The following is a 22,917-nucleotide window of genomic DNA, read 5'->3' as shown; positions in this document are numbered from 1 at the left end:
ATCAAATCGAAGGTCCATAATTTGTGTAGGATATGGTAGGAGCTTGACTTCCCCCCCTCTATGTCCCCTCCAAAAGTTGTTGCTACCGGCTTAATTATGAACCTCTTGGAAGCTCACTGCAATTATGCTCGAAGCAATCATTTGAGTTATAGATTAATCCCTTTTTTTGTTCCCTTAAAAAAACAAGAGAACTATTTGGGGATTAAAAATGGTCCTTGTAATTGGCATTGTTATAAGTTGGGATTTGTTTGGTTGCCGGGAAAAAGTCTGACAAACATTTTTCTAATGGTGCAAATTGGTTTATTTTGTCAGTAATTTTGCCCACAATTATTGACCCTTTTTTTTTTTTTTTTTCTCGTGTCATCTCAATCTCAATCCTCCTTTTATCATGCGGGTCAAAATTGCTAATTGAGGAGTATCCTGACAGAATCTTACCAGAATATCAATAATTTTCAAAGTTTTGTGTGAGTGATTCTCTGTACGGAGAGTTGACCTCATGACCTAATACGTGTCTAACCTTATAAAATTTTTTTTTGATACCACTAAACAACTGTCTCTAGTGTTACATGTAAACACTACTTACATACTAGATTGCCACCTTTGTTTTGTTTTTTGTATTTTTTTTTTTTTTTTATCATCTCATTTGTGGAGGAACAGAGACCCTTTTCCCTATCCCTCATAATCAAATTCGTGGAGGAACAGGACACATCCTATATGAAAAACTACAACCCGTGACAAACACATCCAATTTATCCCCAATAAATTATTCTCTAGTATTACAAACTATTCTCTTTCCATGTATTTGATGTATGTGGTATTTTGTTAAAGCTTAGAAGACAAACCATCTTGAAAACAATGGTTAAAGACAAAACAGAAGCAGGTGAAACAGAGCAAGTGGAAGACTACTTGCTATGCTTTCACGTGTCCTTGTGCCATTATCACACCCACAATTTGGTACATGATTGAAAAATTAGGATCTTTTTCGGCAGAATATTTAATTAGTTATATTAGATTAGTATTTTTGTCCTGAAATATAATTATTTGAATCAGAGAAAATCCTCTCATAACAATTTTTAAACACAATAAATTACCATAATAGATTGAAAAAAATTACAAGATATATTTTTTAATTTATTTTCAAAATCCTAAACCAATTTCATTTATTAACGTGAGTTGAGAAATAGTTTCTATTTTTAATTCAAAAAAATTATGATAAACCATAAATAAAATCTCATTTTATATTTTTAAAGAGTGTTTTGTGTATTAAATTATTTGATAATGTATTTATTTTAAAATGAGTAAGGTTAAATAACAAAAAATTGTTCAAAAATTAGTTGAAATTACCATATCAATATTGTTATATTGTTAGATAGTTATAAGATTGTTATTCTTTTAAACAAGAGAATCAATCATAGCCAAGTACTAATAAAAACATTGACATTGCTGTCAAGATAGTATTATTGAGATAATGGACAATCATGGTGGAATTTCTCTACAATTTTTCCATTAATTAATCAATAATAAATCACAGAATTTACAAAAGTGGCCCATAATAATCCCTAATCATCACTTGCTTTTCTTTGCTTGCACGAAATTCAAGTGCCTCTCAATCTTTCTTTTTTTTTCGCCTCCACTCCGATCCGAACCCGGGACGACTCGGTGGATAACCCACCCACCCATTTGCCGTCTCCTTAGCATTCTCCGGAGCATTTACAGTAATTACTCACGACCCCAGTACCCAATAATGACATATTTTTCCAGAAAAAAGGAAAAAAAGAAAAGGGTAAAAGGGTAAAACCACCTGTACTGTGAAAAATCAGCAAACCCCCACTCCGTTAACTCGGACCGAGTCACACCCCGGGTGAGAACCGAAAACCGATTTCTTCGTTTACCAGATGGTTTTCTCGGCGAGCCCATGAAGCAACGGCCGAGACTCGGGCCAGAAGTCGAGGTTGCTACGGACGCCCACGTGGCAGTACCTCTGGAAGTCCTCGAGGTTGGTGAACCGGGCCGAGTTACCTGACTCGGACCGCGAGATGAACCGGAGGACCTCCTCGAAGAGCGACTCGTCGCATGGAATTGCGAGTGGGCCTTGGTTGGCGAAGCCGTACTCTTCCTCGGCCTGGACCAGGAGCTTCTTGAAGACGGGGTGGTTCAGATACGTAGCGCGCACCACAAAGCGCCTGCAGCTGCTGCCCACGCAGACCGCCACGTGGCCGGCGGGCACGTCGGACGGTATGCGATTGGCGGACGACAAGCGGGCTTTGTTGCGCCACCGCCGCAGCATCTGGCGAAGCCTAACAATGTGGCGGATTTTGCTGCACTTTCCCAGCCCGGCTGACATTTTCTCGGGAAAGTGACGGAAAAACAGAGACTAACAGCTCTTTGGTTTTTGTGACTCTCGGTTTTCTGAAAAAAATGAGAGCGATGTTGGAGGGTTTGGCTTGATGGGAGAGACGTGGGTTATATAAAAGATCGGGGTTGGAAAGTACCCTTGGTTTTCGAGATAATTACGAGGTTCTGTTTGCTGTTTTCTCATCAAATGTTTTTCTGAAGGGCAATGATTTGCTGACTCTTGGTAGATTTACTTGAATAATACGATCCCGTATTTTGGACGAAGTTAATAATGAGTAATTTATAATTAATTAATTATTTAGGTGATGGCTTAGTATAATTTTTTTTTTTTTTTTTTTTGTCAGTAGAAACATTTAGGTTCATAATGAATTTTGGATGAAGATTCACTACAATAAAGGCTCTTGAAATTCTATAAAAATTTGAAGAGTCCAAGATAGCAAGTTGTGAAGCTTATCTATCTAAACTACTGAAAGTGTTGTGCTTATCTATTAATATCCAACATCCCTTCTATCTTAAGTTGCTTAAATTTTAGTGAAATTTAATAACCTAATTTTAGAAGATCTCGATTAGAAAGAGTTTTTGAACGAGAGATGCGATTGGGTTATCGTAATTCATCTTATACATTTATAGTACATTGTTTTTAAACAAAATTGTAGAAAGTATCTCATTTAATACGCTTTTAATTATCGAGTGGGAAGTAGAAGGTAGTGCCACAGCCGCCGAGGGCAAAGAGAAAAGGACGGGTAAGTAGGGAGTCTTCGAGTTTGAGCTGTCCGTAAGGGGCGTGCTTTTGGCGTATCAAGCTCCAAAATAGAAACTAAAAAAACCCCCACCACATGCATGGTTGCAACTAAAAGGTTCCCAAAGACCCCTCTCTCTAGCAGTGGTTGAGGCCAATGAAGATGCCCTTTCTGCTCTCTCTTCTAACTTAAAAAAAATTAAAGGTCTCCAAAAGCCACCCATTTTGTATTCTCCAAATCTGACCATGTCCCATGTGCAAGGATGCCCCATCTTTCCATTTATTTAAACCTCCCAACACAAACTGCCAAACTGTTTTCCCCTCCTAATCACTCTTAGTGAGGCTGGCAAAATAGGTACCTGGAAGGTACCCGTTTATCCTATGCATGTTTTTTTATAATAAAATTTTAGATAATTCATGCATCTAATCTAAAATCTTATTATAAAAAATCATGCGTAGAATAAACAAGTATGTGACAGGTACTTATTTTGCCAGCCCTTTCTTACCCAATCAAATTTCGGCTTTTTTAAGCATAAAACTCCTTTCAATGGCCAGATTGGGATCCTCAGCAATCAACTACCCAAATTGTTAGTTAATGTGAGAGAACAATTTAAGGCATGTTTGGGTGAACGTTTAAGAGATCTAAAGTGCATTTAATGCTCAAAAAATCCGTTTGAAAAAAAATGTACTCGTTTAGTAAAAAAAAAATTGAAAGGACTTTTAAGGATCTAAAAAGCTTAAAAATTGCCAAAACGTACTTTTTGGCAAAAACTTAAAAATAAAATTTTTGCCAAAAAACGCTTTTTGACGTAAAAGCTATATTTTTCGAACACAATCTTAAACATACTATATAAGTTTGATATACAATATCTCACATATATTTTTCGAACACAATCTTAAACATACTATATAAGTTTGATATACAATATCTCACATATATTTTTCGAACACAATCTTAAACATGCTATATAAGTTTGATATACAATATCACATTAACCATCTTTAATTACAAACAATTTAAATGGCTAATTGCTGTAAATTTTAATCTGTATGGGGCACTTCAAGTGGCCATCTAAATCAATCATTTTCAGTATGTTCATGCCCTAAAGATTTTACAGGGTCTAAACCCATTAATTAAATGAGTAGGAAAATGGAGTGAAGATGGGCCTAGGTGGGATCCATGGGTCCACGTGCATGTTATGCTTGGTATGGTACATCCCCCCCATAACTTCCAATTAGTATAGTCACTACCCCACCTGTTAAGATTTAAGGATCATAGCATTTATTTTCCTTGTTCAATATTCTCACCAAATACACCTCCAAACAAAATTCATCAACAATTTAAAACCCCATTGCAGCAACATAAAACTATTATGGCCATGTTTGTTAATATTTTTTGCTATGTTGGTTGAAACTATTAGAATAATGCTACTCTTACATTTATTTATCATATACATTACATACAGACTGTCGTGACCTATTTTAAATAATTTTTTCATATCAGTTACTTAAAAGAAGAAAAAAAAAATTCAAAACACATTAACAAACATAGATTTATTTTCTTGGAATAAAACCATTTATAAATAACTCAAAATGCAAAATATATTTTCACTTTTATTATTATATATAACATTTTTTTCAAACTAAAAATCAAAATTACTCTCTAAATCAAAGTAACAAACATACCCCATTATAAAATCCTCCAAAATATACACGAATCATATCACATACATCTCTTTTATTTGTTTTCTTCTTCAATTTAATTCCCATGTTCCTTGTTTCTGCTGGACAAAAATTGTAGAGGCAGATTTGGGGAATATTTGCAGGATTTCTCGAACAAGGGCAATCTCGAAATTAAACGAAACAGCCAAGGCCATTTTCCAGCCTTGCACATCTTTCGGCTGGGGTCTATTATCCACTGCGAACCGAGCATGTAAAAAGCTCGAGCCCCTAGGCATCCGGGACCCACTTTTCAAATGACGTGGCATTTGAGCACGGCACTCTAGGAATACCGTTAAGATCCCCACGCACTGGCAAATGCTGACATGGCACCGTCTTCCGTCTTGGGAGCCTTACCAAAGGGGTCCTGGAGTGGGACCCTTGATAAAAAAGACCCGCTCCCATTGGGGCAATTGGGTCATATTTTATGTGCTCACGCACAGACGGGAAGGACTTGGTAGTACTTTCGACAAAGGCCGTCCAGGTTCGGAGCCGCTTCGTTGTACTGAACGGTGTCACGGGCCTCACGGAAGCACGGCCCGTCGTCTACTTCGCGTACGGACAGCTTGCAATTTTTAAATCTTAAAAAGTGAAAAGTAAAGTAAAACTCCTACCTTACATTGCACTCACATCCAATTTCAAAGTAACGTATTTTAATGGTTAATATAGTAAATAATACGCATACTGACATGCTAGTGTGTAAATGTGGGTTCAGATGTGTCGATCCACATTTTAGTGATCAATGTCGTAATACGTGAATTGCACGTCAGTTTAAAAAAATATTACAATAAAAAGAGAAATGCTTGAGTGCAATAAAAATACTATTTTTGGCTCATAAAAGTTTTACGTGACAAGAAGCCATAGGCTCCACCCTTAGTTGTTGTTGTCCCATTCACTAATGGGCTTATGGCCTCTTGCCACCGAAGATTTTTATGGGTCAAAAATAGTCTTTTTATTACACTATAGCATATCTCTAATAAAAACTGTCATAAGTCCGATGCCACCATTTTTATTACAGACTGTCCATGGTTACTTTTTAATTTTTTTTTATAATGAAATATTTGTTGGTATCTTTAAGGAGGTCTTTAAAGTACTTGATTAAGCAAATAGGCAGTGGAAAACAGGACAAAGAGGTTAGGGAAACATCAATCAAGGGTGTTTATTAGTTTAGAATGTGGAAAGAGGACGTGTGTTCCCCAATAGTTTAGTTATAACAGAAAAACTTTTGTTGGTAGTTTGTTCAAATGTTTTGTTTTTTAATTTTTTGGGAATCTCTTTATCGTTTGTCATGGACATCTAGGGTTTATGGTAATTAACTTGGATTAAGCCTGACAATTATGATTAAACTAGTATTATTCCCAAGCTGGCACATGCTAAGCTAGTTTAGAGACATAATTATAATTATTTCTTTCGAAAAGACAATGTCTTATCAGATTTATGCTTTTCTTTTTTTTCTTTTTCTTTTTCCGCCCACTTTCGATGTACGCAAAACATCCTCTACATGCTGCCACGTCGTGGGTGTCTTTTTTTTTAGCTCGTGGATGTTACACAAATTCTTAAATTTACATCGATAATTGCTCATTTTTTTGACATGTTTAAATTTTGAATCTAATGATGGTTTTCACTATCATGTCACAAAGTGAACACTTGAAAATAAAATTTTTTAGAAATTGTATAGCATTTTTCTAAGATTAATGCAAGCACTATGATGTCTTTGAGAGATCAAAATAGTTACAATTGGGGATTTTTTATAATTGGGTCGGAGGTTGGAAGAGGGGTTTGATAGGGCTTCTTTGCCCTAGCAAAAAGCCTATTTCTCCAAACAAGTTGTTTTGACACGAGAGTCTTCACTCACGCAAGGTCCCCTCTCAACGTTCCTACAATTTTTTTTTTTGTTCGTACACTTTGCAGGGGCGGAACTACTAAAGGGCTCCAAGCACCCAAAATGTTCCCAATTTTATATTTTTTATATTTTTTTTATCTATTAAAAAAAACCCTTAAATACTTCTAATATCAAATTTGTATCCCCTTAATTTATTTTGATTAAAAAAAAAAAAAATTTCCATCCCTTGCATACTTGTGCAGTTCACAGAATGAAAATAATTAAATAATGGAGGCCCTTATAGTCCGGCATTTTATTAGCTGAGCACCATTGGATATGGTGGTGGATAAAAGCTTTTGTCAAGATTTGCTTCACGATTTCTGTCAGAAATACATAATATTGCAACACCATATGCATTTGCATATTAACTTGAATGTATTCAAAATGCTAGAACTTGCACGTGCCCATAATATTTGAGATTAAAGAACATTAATATTGGCTTGCCTCTATAGTAGAACCCAATTAGTTTGACTATATGTTTTTTGTTTTTTTGTTTTGACCATTGATCGTGGAAGCCTAGGTGAAATTTCCATTTTTGAAATAACTACAAGATGTGGAAAATTTCAAAATATGTCCTTTGTCCTTTGCCATATTGAAGATGGTATGGTAAAACGAATCAAATGATGCCATATGTCATCTATAATTTCTTTAATTTGACACCATTCTCACCAAATATTGTCTCATAATTTTTTTTTTTTTTTTACGTGTTTGCACGAAAGGAGAAAAAAGGGGAGGATAATTCAAACTAGTAATCTCCGCTTCATGACGCGTGGTCATTATCCAATTGAATTATCTCTTGGGACCTACTAGAATCCTACTTTCTTTTAACATAAGAGTACTTTATTCCATTACTACGAACCCCGTGATTTTTTTTTTTTTTTTGAGTGAATAATGCCATGATTTAGGACTACAAATTGATTTATAATAACTACGGTGAGCCAAGTATGGAAAGGAATAAAATTTCGAAAATATTACCATAATATTCTAACTCTTTTTTATTTATTTATTAAAATGACGAGATAATAGCACTGTTTGGACTTATTCATTGGAAATAATTTGTACTAAAGAGAGGAAAAAGAAGAAAATAAAAAGGTGGGCATTCATAATTATTGTGCCTTTCTTTCGGTCCCATTTTCATGGTCTACAGAATTTCATCAAACTGAATCATCTCATTTCCCTTTTTATATCTTCGTGGCTGTAAAGACCACAGTAGCAAATAGTGTCTTCAAATGTCCTGCAAAAGCCTATGAAGTGACTCAATTCTTCATAGGGCATCTGCCCACTTTTAAAATTTCTGATGTTATCTTCAAATAAAGGGGAAAAAAAAAATCTGTAAAATTCATCTTTTCGTATATCATGTCATATTAATCAACAAATACAAATTATAAATATACCCTAAATAATTAAAATATTAAATAATTTAATGTACAGTTTTATTTGTGTATTATAAAATTAATGGTGTTTAATTATGTTATATAAGCATGACAGATATTGAAGCAGCTCATCAGATTAATTGGTTGTTACACAATTTGGTCTCAATCTGTGACTGTCAGCATATATAATTATGGAAATATAGAATAAAAAGAGGAGAGGTCAACATCTCAAACTAGGGAACCACATATAGTTTAGAAGCACAGAGCATTCCAATGATGAGGAAAGGAAGTTCATTGAGGAAAACTCATCAAAATAATATGAGTCAAACATTATAATAGCAAAAATCTGCTCTCTTATATATGGTCCACAAGTGTCAGAACCCTTATCTTTATCAAATAAATGAAGGGTTTATGATATATGTACACCACCATGAATACGACCCCATTATGAATTATGACCCATGTTGCTACTTACTTTCATTTCCTCATAAAGTCAATATCGCACTCCACCACCCACCAATTAATAGGGGTGGAACTAGAATTTTAGATTTGGGAGATAAATTTTTTTAAAAAAAAATATTCGGAGGTTGAAAGTTAAGTGGAATATCGTGGCCACAGTCAGCTTTCTCCATCTCACAATAAGTCCATGCAATTTCAAACCAAAAAAGAAAAATACTAATGTGTGAATATTGAGTTATAGCTTCTATCACATCCTATTAGAATAGTTGACCGTAGTCTGAGAAAGCGACCCGAAGTACTTGTAAAGAAGAGAAAGATAAACACAAAATTAAGCTCGTCGGAACGGGCCTACAAAAATAACTCTGATTCTTAACTCAGTATGACTGAGACGAATAGTATTAGAGAATAAGAGAGAGAGTATGAAAGAGAGAGCCGAAACTATGGCTCCCTTAGTTTTCAAATTTTCTCTTAATTTTTTTTTTAATAAGTTAAAAATATATGCTTAGAAACTAAGCTTGATCCCCCTCGTTCGAAACAGTTGAATCTTATATTCCTAGATTGCTCAAAACAGGTGAATCTCGTACCTTTTTTTTGGAGTGTCCAAATTATGCAGGGGTGATGATAAAAGAAATAGTACTTGAAGATTTGGAGGGGCACTACACTGTCCATCTCCAACACGACTCTAAAAAGAGTGGTGGTGTGATATAATGATTATAGTATTAGTGCAGAGGCAATAATATTGTATCTCGACCGACCACAAAAAGGAAAAGGGATATGCACAAAGGAGAAGAAGACAGTACACACACAAGTGCACTAGCACGTACCAGATCCAGATGGAACATCCAACGAATGAACGAAACAAAAGAAACCGACCCTTTGGAAACTTTGTCAACGCACGCTCACAACCAAAAAGCGTTTGCATGTTGCAGCTTTTTCAGACTAAAATTTGGACGGTGCAGAGCAGAGCAGAGCAGTAGAATCTAACTCCACCAATTTATAAACCATTCATCATTGCCACAGCTTCCTCTTATACATGAAGAAAGAGATCGAAGGGGATATATATTAAAGTTGATCTGCTGTTAATGGGTGTATATATATATATATATATATCTAGGATTAGGAAATGCCAGCGAAATAGCTAGCTAGCCACCCCATCCCCATGCATGATGCACCCAACTTCACACTAACAAACAAACCCCTTTGTTTTTGGTTTTAGAAAATTTGGAATGGTTCTTTCCCAAGAAATATACTCTCAGAGAGAGCCCATAACATCCATGCCTCGAGCTTTCTTGAACAGCTGCCCCCTTTGTGTTCAATCATTCATTAACATACACCTTCCTTTTGCTTGATCAAAGCATTGAAGATGCTAGCTAGTCTCTTAGGTTTAGGTTCTGTTTGTTAATGTGTTTTGACGGGGTATTTTCCATTTTTTATTTTTGTTTAGAGTGTTTTGTATCGGGGTTATTTGATAATTTTTTGCTTTTAAAAGAAAAAACAAAAGATATAAAACATAAATTTTGATAAACAGAGCCTAGCTAGTTTCTTGAACATGACTCGGATATGGCAATAAACTATAAAACGAAATTATTTATAAGAGTAATGTTAAAAATCATAATTTTATCTCACAATGTTGACGTGACAGTCCTAACCAACCCTTATATCAGTCATTGTTAAAAAAAAAAAAAAAAAAATATGCCTTACAAATTCTCTCTGTCTCTCTCTCTCTCTTTGTGTCAATGATGATTATGATGAATTCAAGTATACATGATAATCGAAGATCATGCATTAGGGACACTATGATGCATGCAAGCGACCTCATTAACATGATGATAATGGTTGTGTTAAGTGTTTGACAAATTTTGGTGGGTGGCATGTCGGGTTTAATTACTCCAAGCCCTAAATTATTCCTTAACTGTTTAATTGTTTAATCAAAACAAATGATTGAAAATGATTGGCATACTGCCTACTTAGCAATTAGATTTGAATCTCTGCATCAATTATGACTTTGATCAGCAAATCCTTCGCCAAGAACATTGTCTTAAGTGGTTTTTTTATTTTTAATTACAAGGGAAGTCTTAGGGACAACTGCCATTGGTGTCATTAACACCCTATCGAAGTCTTCTAATTCTACTATTAAACTCTCCAAAACCCATCCTCAAATATTTTCCCGACATTTTTATCATGTTCAGTTTAAAAATTTGTGCATAGTTTGAGACGGAACCGAAAGGACCTTGAAAATAAGAGAGTCCTTGGAGGTGGGGGGCGATGCGCTGTCAAGAATGTTAGTATAATTCAAATTCCACTAAATTAATCAGGGCATTTGTCTAGTTTGTATTCCATAAGTGATTTTCGTATTAAGATCAAGAACAGTTATTGCAAATGATAAACAAATTAATTAACAACGCTATTATCTTTCATTTTTTTAGTTCTTTTTTCAATGCAAGACGAAAAATGGAATTTAAATGTATAAGAGCATATCTAACTACTGCCTTTCACACTTGTATAATATCATATTCCCATCTACAAAAGATTTTTAGAATCCTTTCACAACATTGAGAGAGAGAGAGGATGTGAAAGATAAACCAAATAAAGATTATGTGTCAATTAATATTTTATAAGTAATCCTACTCTTCACACTCATTTTATGCCGGCTGACACGTCACGAAAGTCAGTGAGAAATGAGAGTGCAGTGTCAAACTATCAGTCACTTAAAACACGCCATGTCAACTAACGTGAAATGAGCGTGAAAAGTAGCGTTACTTAATCGTTCACCATATGTGGGAAAATACAAAGTATTTTGAAAAGAGGTTTGGGATACTTGTGTAAATAAGAGAGTATGGGGGCATGTTAGCTAGGGTGCCGGATTTTGTGGGAAACTCTGTCACGACCTTCTCCTATACTCTTCTGATTAAAAATACAAGTGCTCACATGGGGAGTTGGATGGACATGAGAATCATTCACCAACCTGAAAACCCTCTATCTTTCCCATTCGTCTCTTTCACCTCAAATTCATAAAATATCCTTTAAATATGCAGAACAATTATCATTCAAACAAACCCTTTAAAGTTTTATATTTTCCTTTTTAATATATTCATAAGAGAAGCTAGAAGTATGGTGGGGTGTTTTTGACAGGAGCCCATACCTGATGATGATTGAGAAAATATTCCGCCAATGTACATAGATCTGTCTTCAAATTTGTTAATAGATTACCTACCCCGATATACAACTGCTATGGGCTATATTGCATATAAGAAGTACACGGTTGAAATGGAATGTACTTTGCATCCCCAAATCCCCCTCAACATTGATTGATGAACCAACACTAGGTGTCAACAGCTTTCCATATGCTATACCATTTGACTAAATCTCCAACCGAGTCTTGGGTTTTTGACATCTGTCCATTCTAGTTGTAACATACAAATAATTGCATTCCAACTAGGATTTAGGTTCAAATTTCGCAATAAGAATCTTCACACAAACTTGATTACTATTAGTTCTTTGGGTTTCACTCATACTCTGGTGAGGCTAGGTCAGAAACGCATGCGGTTTTCTACTGTTTAGGCCCTTCTTATCATGAATTTCCAATGAATAGATGCTACTATAGCGACACTCAAGCAAAATAGTCACAATTGGTTGTCCCCTCTTACATTTTTTTTAATAAAAAAAAAAAAAACCATTCATGTTCGTTCAATAGCCATGTTATTATAATAATAATAATAATAACTTTCCAATATTCTGAAGTTGGGCCACTGGCATGCTGATTTCGCTCGGAAATTTGGGCTTTGAAGATGAGCTGAGCCCTGCAGTTCAGTTGGTCCTAGCACGCTTTGACCTCCTAAACCCAACGATTAAAAGAAAATAAATGTTGTTGGTCAATCATTTTGCAATTTGCAAGAGCAGATACATATGAGACTACTTGCTTCAAGAAGACAAAGGAATTGGGATGAGTTATTGTGAGATGGAACGGGATCCCCAATAATTTTCTGCCCAAATTGCTTGGGCAGCAGGTTGTGAAAGAGCTTATATAACCCACATGCCCAAATAAATTTTGGACTGCCCGACTAGTTAGGCAAGCTCGGTCACTTATGCTCCCCAACTTGCTAGCCAGAGATCCTTATCCATCTTGTATTTATCAGAAATGCACAAGTTTGGCTGCTATGTACATTCTACTAAAAAAAGAATCCAGTGGTACAAAAGCTTGCAAATTGACGAAAATGATATCTTGATATTATAAGCTTAATGAGGTGAAGAAAAACGTCATCAGACTCGTATAAATCTAACAAAATTTCTAGGCATTTTAATAAAACATCAATGCCATAAAGAGGTTTGACAATTACATGAAGGCAGAAATTGCATGGCTCAGTTACAGAGAACAAGAGTACAGATAGTCTTTAAGACTCCTCTTTAATCTTACGTTTCTTTGACTTCTTGATTTGAGGGTCACTGTGCCAGGAATAAGCTTCACCAACTACAGTATAATGCTGTTGAATTACCGTGTCTCCCTCACTTTCTCCTCTCTTCGTTGTGCTCCTATACAAAGTGTTTTAAAATTACTGTCAGCATGGGAGAACCTTTAAAAAAATTCAAATTTAAACACAAAATTCTTTCAAGTTCTGTTAAAAACCTGTCAATTAGTGGAACATCTTCCATATTTTTAGCCAACCAACGAATGCTTCCTGTGTTAATTGGAACTAGAGACCCAGAAATGTGCAGTAGTTCCTCATCAAAACTGCAAAAATGAAGAATCACTGATGTGAATCATGTGATCCATGCATTTATATAATGTTTTTCACATGCAATCAGGACAAAGTTCAACATAATATGCATAGCAGTTTGAAATTTTTTATTTTCTTCAAAAATTACAAAACCGTAAGCAAAAATCTCAGAATGTCACATAATAATTACACTATGCTTAATAAATTCAACAATGGAGCAATTATGAAATTGATGAACACAGCAATCAACATGTTGAAGATTTTAGAAATATGTAGCAGGACTTATACATGTGATGATTTCTAAGCTAAACGAAAATATGTTAATATGAATAATACAAATATCTTGTAAGTAGATGATTTATCAACAAACAATTCACTGAGGAAGATCCTGAATGGGAACGAACATGTATTAAAACAAAAATAGTAACTTCTTCCCTCAATCCTTTCACAGTTGACGAATTAGAAGGAAACAAGGAAAAAGAAACACAGACGGTAAATCCCACCAGTCCATCATCACAATTCTCATAATTCTATCTGCTAAAATTGATTGTGTGTAAGGTTTCCTTTTAAATGTAATTCACACATGCCTGGCAGCGACACATAAGACACAATTTACCACAATGCATAGGTTAAATTTTTTGTTCCAATTTAAAATAATTTTTAACAGGAAACAAATTTTACTAAAGTTGGATCTCTTCAACACAAAAACTTCCTCTCTTTTGTTTATGGTACTATTGAGAGATTAAAAAACTAAAAAGATTTCACAAAGTTAGATCAGATCTCGTGAATATAGCAGAGAACAAGTCCACCCAGTGATTTTTTTTTTTCAACTGCAATATCAATCCTCAGATTCCATATGCAACCAACACTACCTATATTGAGGGGCAGGGGCCATGCGAGAGCGAGAGAGAGTGAGAGAGTGAGGGTCTGAGAGACAGAGTGCTATGGACGGAAGTTGCTAGAGGAGGAGAGGAGAAAGCATGACATATTTCAGTTAAATGATGGAAATACACACACACCCCAACACACAAATTCATATATAACATGCACTCTAAATTATAGATGTAATAAAAATATGTCACCTCTTGACTAAAAAGCGAATCATGGTTCCAACCTTTATCACATGTCGCTTGTGAGATCTGCTAGCATATAGTTCCTCACCATGTTTCTAGCACAGATAAGCATATCATATAACTAAATTATTATCTCCCTCGTAGAGGTAGCGTGATACAAAATACAGAGGAAAGGCTGTGAAGTTTGAAATGCGGATGATGAAGAGCCACTTACAGTTTTATATTTGAATTCCTTTCGAATGTCTTCATCTGTTATGACAGCAGATGAGAAACCAAGAACAATGACATGAATAGATGTTTGTGTAAGCTTCACTACCTTTCCTTCTGAAAATGACAATATGAGAAAACAATCAGCATGGACAACATAAAAGCAAATAAAGAACATGCAGCACATGTTCATGAAAACTTAATGGAGTGTACAGGTGGTCCCTCTGTTAAAAACCCTTTTATTATATTTAAAAACGAAAAAAAGGAAAGAAAGGAAAGTAAAGTGGAGTATACTGTCCCATTAATGATGAGAAGGGATATAGCATAACTACCTAAAAGCATATTTGGCTTTGGAGCAAAAAGTAACAACTTTGCTTTTAGGCTCACACCAAAATAAGGGTGCATTGCAGGAAGAATCTTTGCACGTTCATCTTGAATTTGGACATCATAAGCTAATACCACGCCCTCAAAATTTTCATTGAACCTGTAATAAACACCACAATTGCCACATAAGCACACTAGCGGAAGCAGACCTATGACATAATTTTGGAGGATCATTATTCAATTTTCAAATTAGATACAGATGTTCCACACTCTAAACCATCCCCAGAACAGATCCTGGATTTCTTAATACCAAAATCTCTAAAACTGCAGAAAGCTTGTGCTTCTAAGTACAAGAAATATAGCAATAACTAACAATGCAAAAACTTGCACCAAGTCTTTTTGGCAGCAGTAGAGTGAAAAAGCAACATCATGGTCACTATAAGAACAATCCATATTTATGAAAATGAATGTCATAATCCAAGGAGACATTAGTCACATCTGGACTACATCTCAAAAAGATTAATCGACTTACAATTAAAACTTCTTAAAGTCATTTATATAACTCAGTCTCACTTCGTATATAACCAATGTGGGACTCTTGACACATAAATGCCTCCATAATTCACCCATCCAACGTGGGATGGTAGAGCTTGCTATCAATGCACAAGAAAGCTCTATTGAACATATTCACCAAAACATTCGAAGTTTCCCAGTTATTTTTCCAAGTTATCTTGGCTACCAAACAAAAAAAATATCAACACCCATCCCACTATAAAACTCAGTGCGTAATCAATCTGTCACAGAAAATAAACTCATTCATCCACTCCAATAACGCAATAATAACAACAGAAGAAAAGGTTCAAAATCATTGACGATTAAAAAAAAAATCAAATCAAATCAAAAGAGGGGTTTAAGGAAAGGTACTTGAAAAGCAGAGAGCTAAGCTCACGGAGGACTGCTTGGGAAACCTTGGTACTCTTTGATGGGTCCACGTAGACTATCAAACTGGCATCCGATACCTTCAATCCCTCCATTGCGAGCCTCACACTCTTAGTCTCTTTGCACAAAACAAGGTAAACAAGGTTCTCACCAATCTTTCACAAGAAACATTGAAGCGTATCAACCACAAGGTTTTCACAAAGAACAAATAAATTTCTTTTTCGCAGTGTTCATCAGCAAATAAACGGCCAAATAAAAAAAGAAAAAGCCATTACAAAAACAATCAACCCTCCCTCTAATTCTCAAAAGGCATAAGAGTAAGACATGGCAAATTAATATTTTTTTTAAACAAAAAAATCTTAAGGCATCTACCCTCGTTTTAACATGTTTCTTCTCTTCTCATTTCCCATGAAACAGAGATTAGAATGTGGTTTGAAAGCTGCACCATTGTGTTGCTTGAGGAAGAAGAGAAGTTGTATATTTGAGGGCATGGAACTTCCCATAGCACAGGCTAAAGCTTCTGAATTTGAGATCATTTTACAATAAATTTTTTTTCTCCAAATTATATTCTTTTGGCCATTTTCTCTTGTATATTCTCTTGGAAACAAATATATATCGCGCCATGTTCAAAACCGACAAATAAAAAGTGGCATTTGACCCATATCTGAAGCAGAATGAAATTAATTTAGAAAAAAACAAAACTGAGGATATGAAGATTTTCCTAAATTCACCATCATCTTCTATATGTGAAATAAAAGAGATTCACTACAGAAGATGCCCATCCAGAGATTGTAGGCCTGAGGACTTGAAGAGTTTCCAGCTTACAATGTTTTTGTATGTATGGTGTTTGCACTTTTCATATCTTATAGTTGATACATTTGGGTCATCAATTACTAACGTTCTGTTTGAACTTCACTTAATTCATTTTTTTTTTTTTTCCTTCCTTCAAAAAGATCATTTTGTCTCCAAACTCCTTCAATTGATTGATTAACACTTTCTATTCCACACTTTTGATCAATTTTTCATTAACTTTTCCAATGAAAACGGAAAGAGTAGAATAGTTTACCTGTTCTGTTCAACCGATGGCTGGGCTGCTGTGAGCCGCGTTGCACGACAGAAGGAAAGTGGGTTTGGTTAGATGTTGATGTAAGGAGCTTCTGCGGGAGGCGGAGGTGTCGGCGGCGGCGTACGGTGGTTTGAAGTGGCTGTCATCGTGCGGTAGTGGTTTTGGTGTGAGAGAGCTTCACTGAAATACGGCTCCCAATTTTGAAATCTAGGGTTCCTTTTGCGTTTTTTTTTTTTTTTTTTTTAAAGGCTAAAAATCACTCCTCCCACTCCTCATTCAGGGCTCTCGAGTGGGCTTGAATTGTATGGGCTTTTTTGAGCCCAAGAATATAGCAGTTTGAGTTACCAACAAGAAAAATTTGGGCTGCCCTTGTTTGTGCCACAATCTCATTGACTTAGCTCACTCTCATATGATTGGGTTTATACGAAGAAATGCTATGAGTTAATATTTTCTTTATATTTGGCTCATCTCATTTTACAAATCAACCATGAGATTTGTGGACTTATGTAAACCACACATAATCCAATGGTGAACCCTACAAACCTATGGTTAATCTATTGAATTTGTAGGATAATATAGGTCAAATATGAAAACCTTATTAACCCCTAGCTTTATATGATAGTGTTCATAAGTCTTTTGATTAGCCTTTACTGAAAAGGAAACAAAAAAAAAAAATTATTTAAGGGTTGACGGATACTGTCATACTAGTCTAGTTGTATGGAAGTAGGACAGAAGTTGAGTATTTAACATTACTCTTTTTTCTTAAAGTAAAGCACCAACGAAAATGCTAGATTTTCGGTTATTTTGACTTGTGTCAACATAAGACTAAAAATTATGTTAAATCTTTTTTCTTTTTCTTTTTTTTATAAATGGGTGATGTATTGTAATTATTTTTTCACTTGGGGTAGATCAAATTCTTTTAATCACATGCTAACACATATAATAAATTATAAAATAGTTGCCTGTGTAATTATACTGAATCACCAATCTTGAGTGCTAAATAGACAGAGTGACATTGGTTGACTAAATTTTGGTATGGAGATGAGTAGCGTACTTATATTGGTGGTAGGCCTAGGCCTATTATTTATTTATAAGGGCAATATGACCTTTTGAGGCATGGAAAAGAGGTCTTCTTTCAAGGGGCCTGCCCTTTATAAATTATGTTGTCTCATCATTACACAACCCATTGTTTATCTTATCATTCTTATGCTATTTTTATAAACTTTCTCCTGCAAATCAATTTACCAAAGTAATAATCAATGATTCTTGTTAAAAAAAAAAAAAAAAATCAATGATTCAATGTTAGGTGACTAGTTTTTTTTTTTTTTTTTTTTTTGGGGGGGGGGGGGTGGATGTTTGTGAGGAATAGAAGTTTTTTACTTGTATAAGTTGAATCTGACCAACATTAAAACTTGGATTGGAGCAAATAGTTCATATGTGATCCACTTATTAAAAAATAAAAAATAAAAATTGGACTGCTCGCCCACTTGCCCAGACAGATGAGTCTCATATGAGCCTCAAAATGTTCCCTGGTTTTTTTTTTTTTTTTTTTTTCAAATACCCCTTAATTTTTTTTAAAATTCAATTCAAGTGTTCCCCACATCTAAAATCCCAGTTAAGCCCCTACCTCCAAGAGGGTCGCACTACCCCCGGAGCATCTGATATAATTTAGGTGTGACGCCGACCATCCAGTCTCATTTTAATCCCTCTCTATTCCCTTTATGTTGCAGTGCAATGTTACAATTCGTAATTGTGGATAGTTCTTCAAATTGAGAAATAGTATACATATTCTCATCTTCACCGTTTATGATGTGATTTTTAAAATAATCATTAAATTACTATTAAATTTTAAATTTAATAATAATTTTATAAGTCATATTAATAAATATAAAAGTAAAATATGTGTAGTACTCTACTCATCCTTCAAATATGGTATAAAACTTGTCCTGCCCTATTGAACATGCATGTAAAAAAGTACATATTCTAAAATATATATATATATGTTAACTTAATAAAAATTAAGTTAAACTAATTTACTCATATAAAAGTTTGGTGGAAAACTTTTTCTTGAAAACCTATGTGGGTCTCTTGGGTTTGAAGGTGTTCATCACCAGGCTTTTTGTGTTTTTTCCCCTTTTTTTTATTTATTTTATTTTATTTTTTTGAAAGGGGACCAACTCGAGGCTTTACTTCCGATGGCTGGTTGTCCAGGTAGAGTCGTTGGTCCATGAAATCCAAAGTGAATCTATCATGAACAATGACAGTTTTTGTTCATTTAATGTTGTTGTTTTAAATGATTTTCCTTTTTTTATTTTTTATTTTATTTTTCATATTAACATATTTATTACCTTACATTATTTATATTAGTATTTATATAATTATACTTTTAAATTTAAAATAATTCATATTACATTTTAATTTATTGATAATTTTACAATAAAATGAAATCAACTATGGGTTCATTGGTTCTAGTGGCAGCTCCATCACTTGTCTTTCTATTTATTTCAATAATGTAATAATTTACATCATTTATCACATTTATGTTATGGTGGTTAATAAGTGGTTTACACTTTTAATTTTTTAAATGATTAACATTACAAATGGTTACGAAAAGGCATTATTATTATTATTATTATTATTATTAAAATAGTTTTTTCAGCTCAATCAGTAGAGTGAGAGAAGAGTTGGAATAGAAAAATGGGCTCTTCACTCGTCCCTTTATCGAAAAGCCCTAAAAGGAGCCTCGAATCTCGGTCCACATCCTCCACAAAGACCGAAGACATGAGAATGACTTGCATGAATGAATATATATAGCAATCATGAACAAAAATAAAAACAAAAGAAATATCCCATAAAACGATGATTTTATAATTTTTTTTTTAAAAATTTAGAGGGTAAAGTAAAATTAAAAAATAGGGGTTGGTGGAAGGAAGGAAACTGGAAGACAAAATGGAGGTCTCTCATCAGAGAGATCAGAAGCTAGTGTTCCCTCCCACCCCTACAACCTACACTGCTTCCATGTTCCCCTCATACCACGCCCGTTTTTAGCTTCTTTCACTCTCAATTATCACCTCTGGACCCCATCTCCATCATCCCTCATTTTGTACGCATTCCTAAATCAATCTTACATTTTGATTTATTTATTTATTTTTAATTAATACTTTTGTTTTCACCCTAATTAAAGGTTATCATAATCTCAATCATTTGTTTTTTTCAATAAAGTTCAATCCATCATCATTAATTACAGTTAAGACAAGTGTTTTTTGTTTATACACTTATTTCGTTTGCATTTTTTTTTTTTTTTTTTTGCATACTTCATCAATCATTAATTAAAGCTATAAATTTCTCATTTGTTACTTGTGATAAAGTTTATATGGGGTTTATTTGACCTTATATTTATAAGTAATTAGAAAGCTTAAAATTTATTTGGGCATATGAGTTCTTTCATAATTACTGTCTAAATTGTTAAAAAAAAAAAACAAAATCCACTTGGTGATTATAATTGTTTACTTGTTGGAACTAATATGCCTCATGGAACCATTTTCTCTCTCTTTTTTTTCTTTTTTTTTTAAAATTTTTATGACATGTCCACTCGAGGGAAGGAGGAGAGGAGATTCAAACTAGTGACCTCCGCTTCATGAGACGTGATCCACTGCCGATTGAGCTACCCATTAGAAACTCAAAGCCCTTTCTCATGCTTATCAAATAGCTCCCACTTTGCACTACCTTGATCAACCGACACTTCTTTATTTTTTTCTCATTTTTTGTTCTTGAATTATATGGAGGATGTTCATTTAATAAAAAAATAATTGTCAAAATGTTAAAAACGACAATGATATGGTAAGTAGTTTAATTATCTAAAGTTTTCAAGAGGTCGCTCAATTAATTAAAGACTACGCTTCAGAAGGTTACTAGTTTGAATTCTTCCACCCCTCTTATGTGGGGAGATGTTAAAAAAAAAAAATTAATTAATTAATTAATTATCTAAAGGGCCTCATTTATTCTTCTACTTGTAAAAATCACTTAACATTCAATTTAATACAAAAAATCTTTCTTTAAATTGGATTGGACTGGAGGAACACTTTATCATTCAATTTATTTAAGGATGTTTGTTTAAGAAAACCAGAAATATTGTCGTTTTTATTATTCTTTGTTTTTTTTTTTCCTTAAAAATTAAGTCCATCATCATTATTATTTGACCTGTATCACCAGTAGGACGCATTGCCCAAAACCAATTATGATTGGGGAACCAGAGCATATACATAGCTTGGAATGTCATTTGTCTGGGCCCCCATGCCTGCTACTTCACTTTTTTCCCTTTAAAGTGTATTTACTATTTACAATCACTGCTCAAACTTCGTACCACATAATTGCACCACTACATTATACCATGTCATTACTTTCTTGCTCATTTTGGTTGTGGTCCGTATTATTGCCAGAGATTGGATATTCAAGTCATATATACTTTATAATGTTTTTTAAGGCCTTAGGTGGAACTTTTAGATGGGCCTTATTATTATTATTTTTTAATATGTATATATTAATTAGATAATATTTATTTTAATATTATTATTATGTTTAGAGTTCTCATTTTTATTAATCCTTACAAAAATAAACACAACAATAAAAAAATAATAATTTTTTTTATTTTTTTTTATTTTTTTATTTTTGTTATGAATCATTAACTCTTTGATATACATGTTTCAAACAAAACCCATAAAAAATTTGACAAAAACTCATATAAAACCTACAAGAAAAATCAAGCACATAAATAAACATTAAAAAAAAAAATCAATTTTTTATTTTATTTTATGAATCCTTGCCTCATTGACACACATGTTTATCTCTCTTGCCTAGCCTCTCTCTCTCTCTCTTTCTCCATCACGTTATGTTTTGAGTAAAACTAAGAAAAGAGAAAAAAGAAGATAAGAATGGAGGCTGTCGGCAGTGGAGAAGAAAATAGAGAAAGAAAAAGAAATGAAAGAAAGTGGGTGGTTAGATAGGGTTAAAATAATCTTTCAATATCAAATAATTTCGGATGTATAGGTAAATAAGGCTATTTTTAAATAGAAGAGCATTCATAGCAGACTCCCTTATAGGGAGTCTATTCCCTAAGTTTAGGAAATATGTCCAAAAAAATCACAAAAAAAGTTCCACAGCGGACTCTCTAAATGAACCCTAAACATTATGATTGCAACAATGGAACCCAACGGACTCCCTAAATGAACCCTAAACATTATGACTATTACAGTGGAACCCAATGTTTTAGGTTTCACTATTGCAATCCTAATGTTTAGGGTTCCTTATGATTACTAAAATAAAAAAATAAAGATTTTATTTCTTCTCTTCTCTCTCCTCTCTCATCTCATGTCTCATAATTCTCTCTTATCTCTCCTTTCATATATATATATATATATATATATAATAATAATAAAAAAAACAAATATTTTAATGATATAGGAAATAATTAAGAGAAGCTATTGAGGTGTAGTTTGAATCCTTAAATGTAGGAAAAATGACGAGGAAGCTGCTGGGAATGCTCTAAGGATATTTGCTTTTATGGGTTAATTGGTCTTATTTTACCATGGACGTATTATATTATGGTCTTTTTTTTTTGCCTTATTAATCCAGGGCCCTAGGCGAGCGCCTCACTCGCCTAGTGGTCTAGCCAGCCCTGACTTTATAATATGTGATAATATGTCATATTATATTAGTTTAAACTTTTTTTAAAAAAGAAATTGAGCGAATCTATTATTATAAAATTAATTTAAGCACAACACTTTATAAAATTGATATCAAAAATACAAATGAGAATTTTTTTAATAAGACCCTGTTCTACGCTAAAAATAAGACTAATAATTTAACATGATATATGTGTAACATCATCATATCTGTCCCTAAGAGGTAGTTCAATCGACTAGAACTACACCCAATGAAGCGGATGTCACTAGTTCGAATTCTCTATCCCTTCTTGTGCGGACATGTAAAAAAAAAAAAAAAAACACATCATCATATCTCTAATTGAAGGGGTTTGACTCAGAAAAAAAACCGTAATAGCGGCAGTAA

General features: G+C 33.9%; 2 protein-coding genes across 3 annotated transcripts; both read right to left on the bottom strand.

Moving 5' to 3' along the window:
• Positions 1–1,612: 1,612 nt before the first annotated feature.
• LOC132190292 (protein SMALL AUXIN UP-REGULATED RNA 12) lies at positions 1,613–2,426 on the bottom strand. The gene has a single exon (XM_059605237.2). It carries the CDS (start codon positions 2,342–2,344, stop codon positions 1,889–1,891), a length of 456 nt encoding a protein of 151 aa, XP_059461220.1. The 5' UTR covers positions 2,345–2,426; the 3' UTR covers positions 1,613–1,888.
• A 10,306-nt stretch (positions 2,427–12,732) lies between these two features.
• On the bottom strand, positions 12,733–17,065 carry LOC132189799 (DNA-directed RNA polymerase). Of its 2 annotated transcripts, none has more exons than XM_059604592.1 (7): positions 16,852–17,065; positions 15,771–15,940; positions 14,855–15,006; positions 14,530–14,639; positions 14,325–14,410; positions 13,152–13,256; positions 12,733–13,057 (listed from the first exon to the last, which is right to left on the bottom strand). In XM_059604592.1, the coding sequence occupies exons 2-7, from the start codon at positions 15,878–15,880 to the stop codon at positions 12,919–12,921; spliced, it is 702 nt and encodes a 233-aa protein (XP_059460575.1). In that variant the 5' UTR covers positions 15,881–15,940; positions 16,852–17,065; the 3' UTR covers positions 12,733–12,918. The 2 variants fall into 2 exon arrangements, with proteins under 2 accessions (XP_059460575.1, XP_059460576.1); XM_059604593.1 differs by having other exon boundaries at positions 15,771–15,903.
• Positions 17,066–22,917: the final 5,852 nt, after the last annotated feature.

Source organism: Corylus avellana, chromosome 9 (genome assembly GCF_965113065.1).
Source record: "Corylus avellana chromosome 9, dhCorAvel1.hap1.2, whole genome shotgun sequence".
Classification (NCBI taxonomy): Eukaryota; Viridiplantae; Streptophyta; class Magnoliopsida; order Fagales; family Betulaceae; genus Corylus; species Corylus avellana.
The sequence above is the reverse complement of the archived record's forward strand: the minus strand, read 5'-3'. Positions and strand labels throughout refer to the sequence as shown.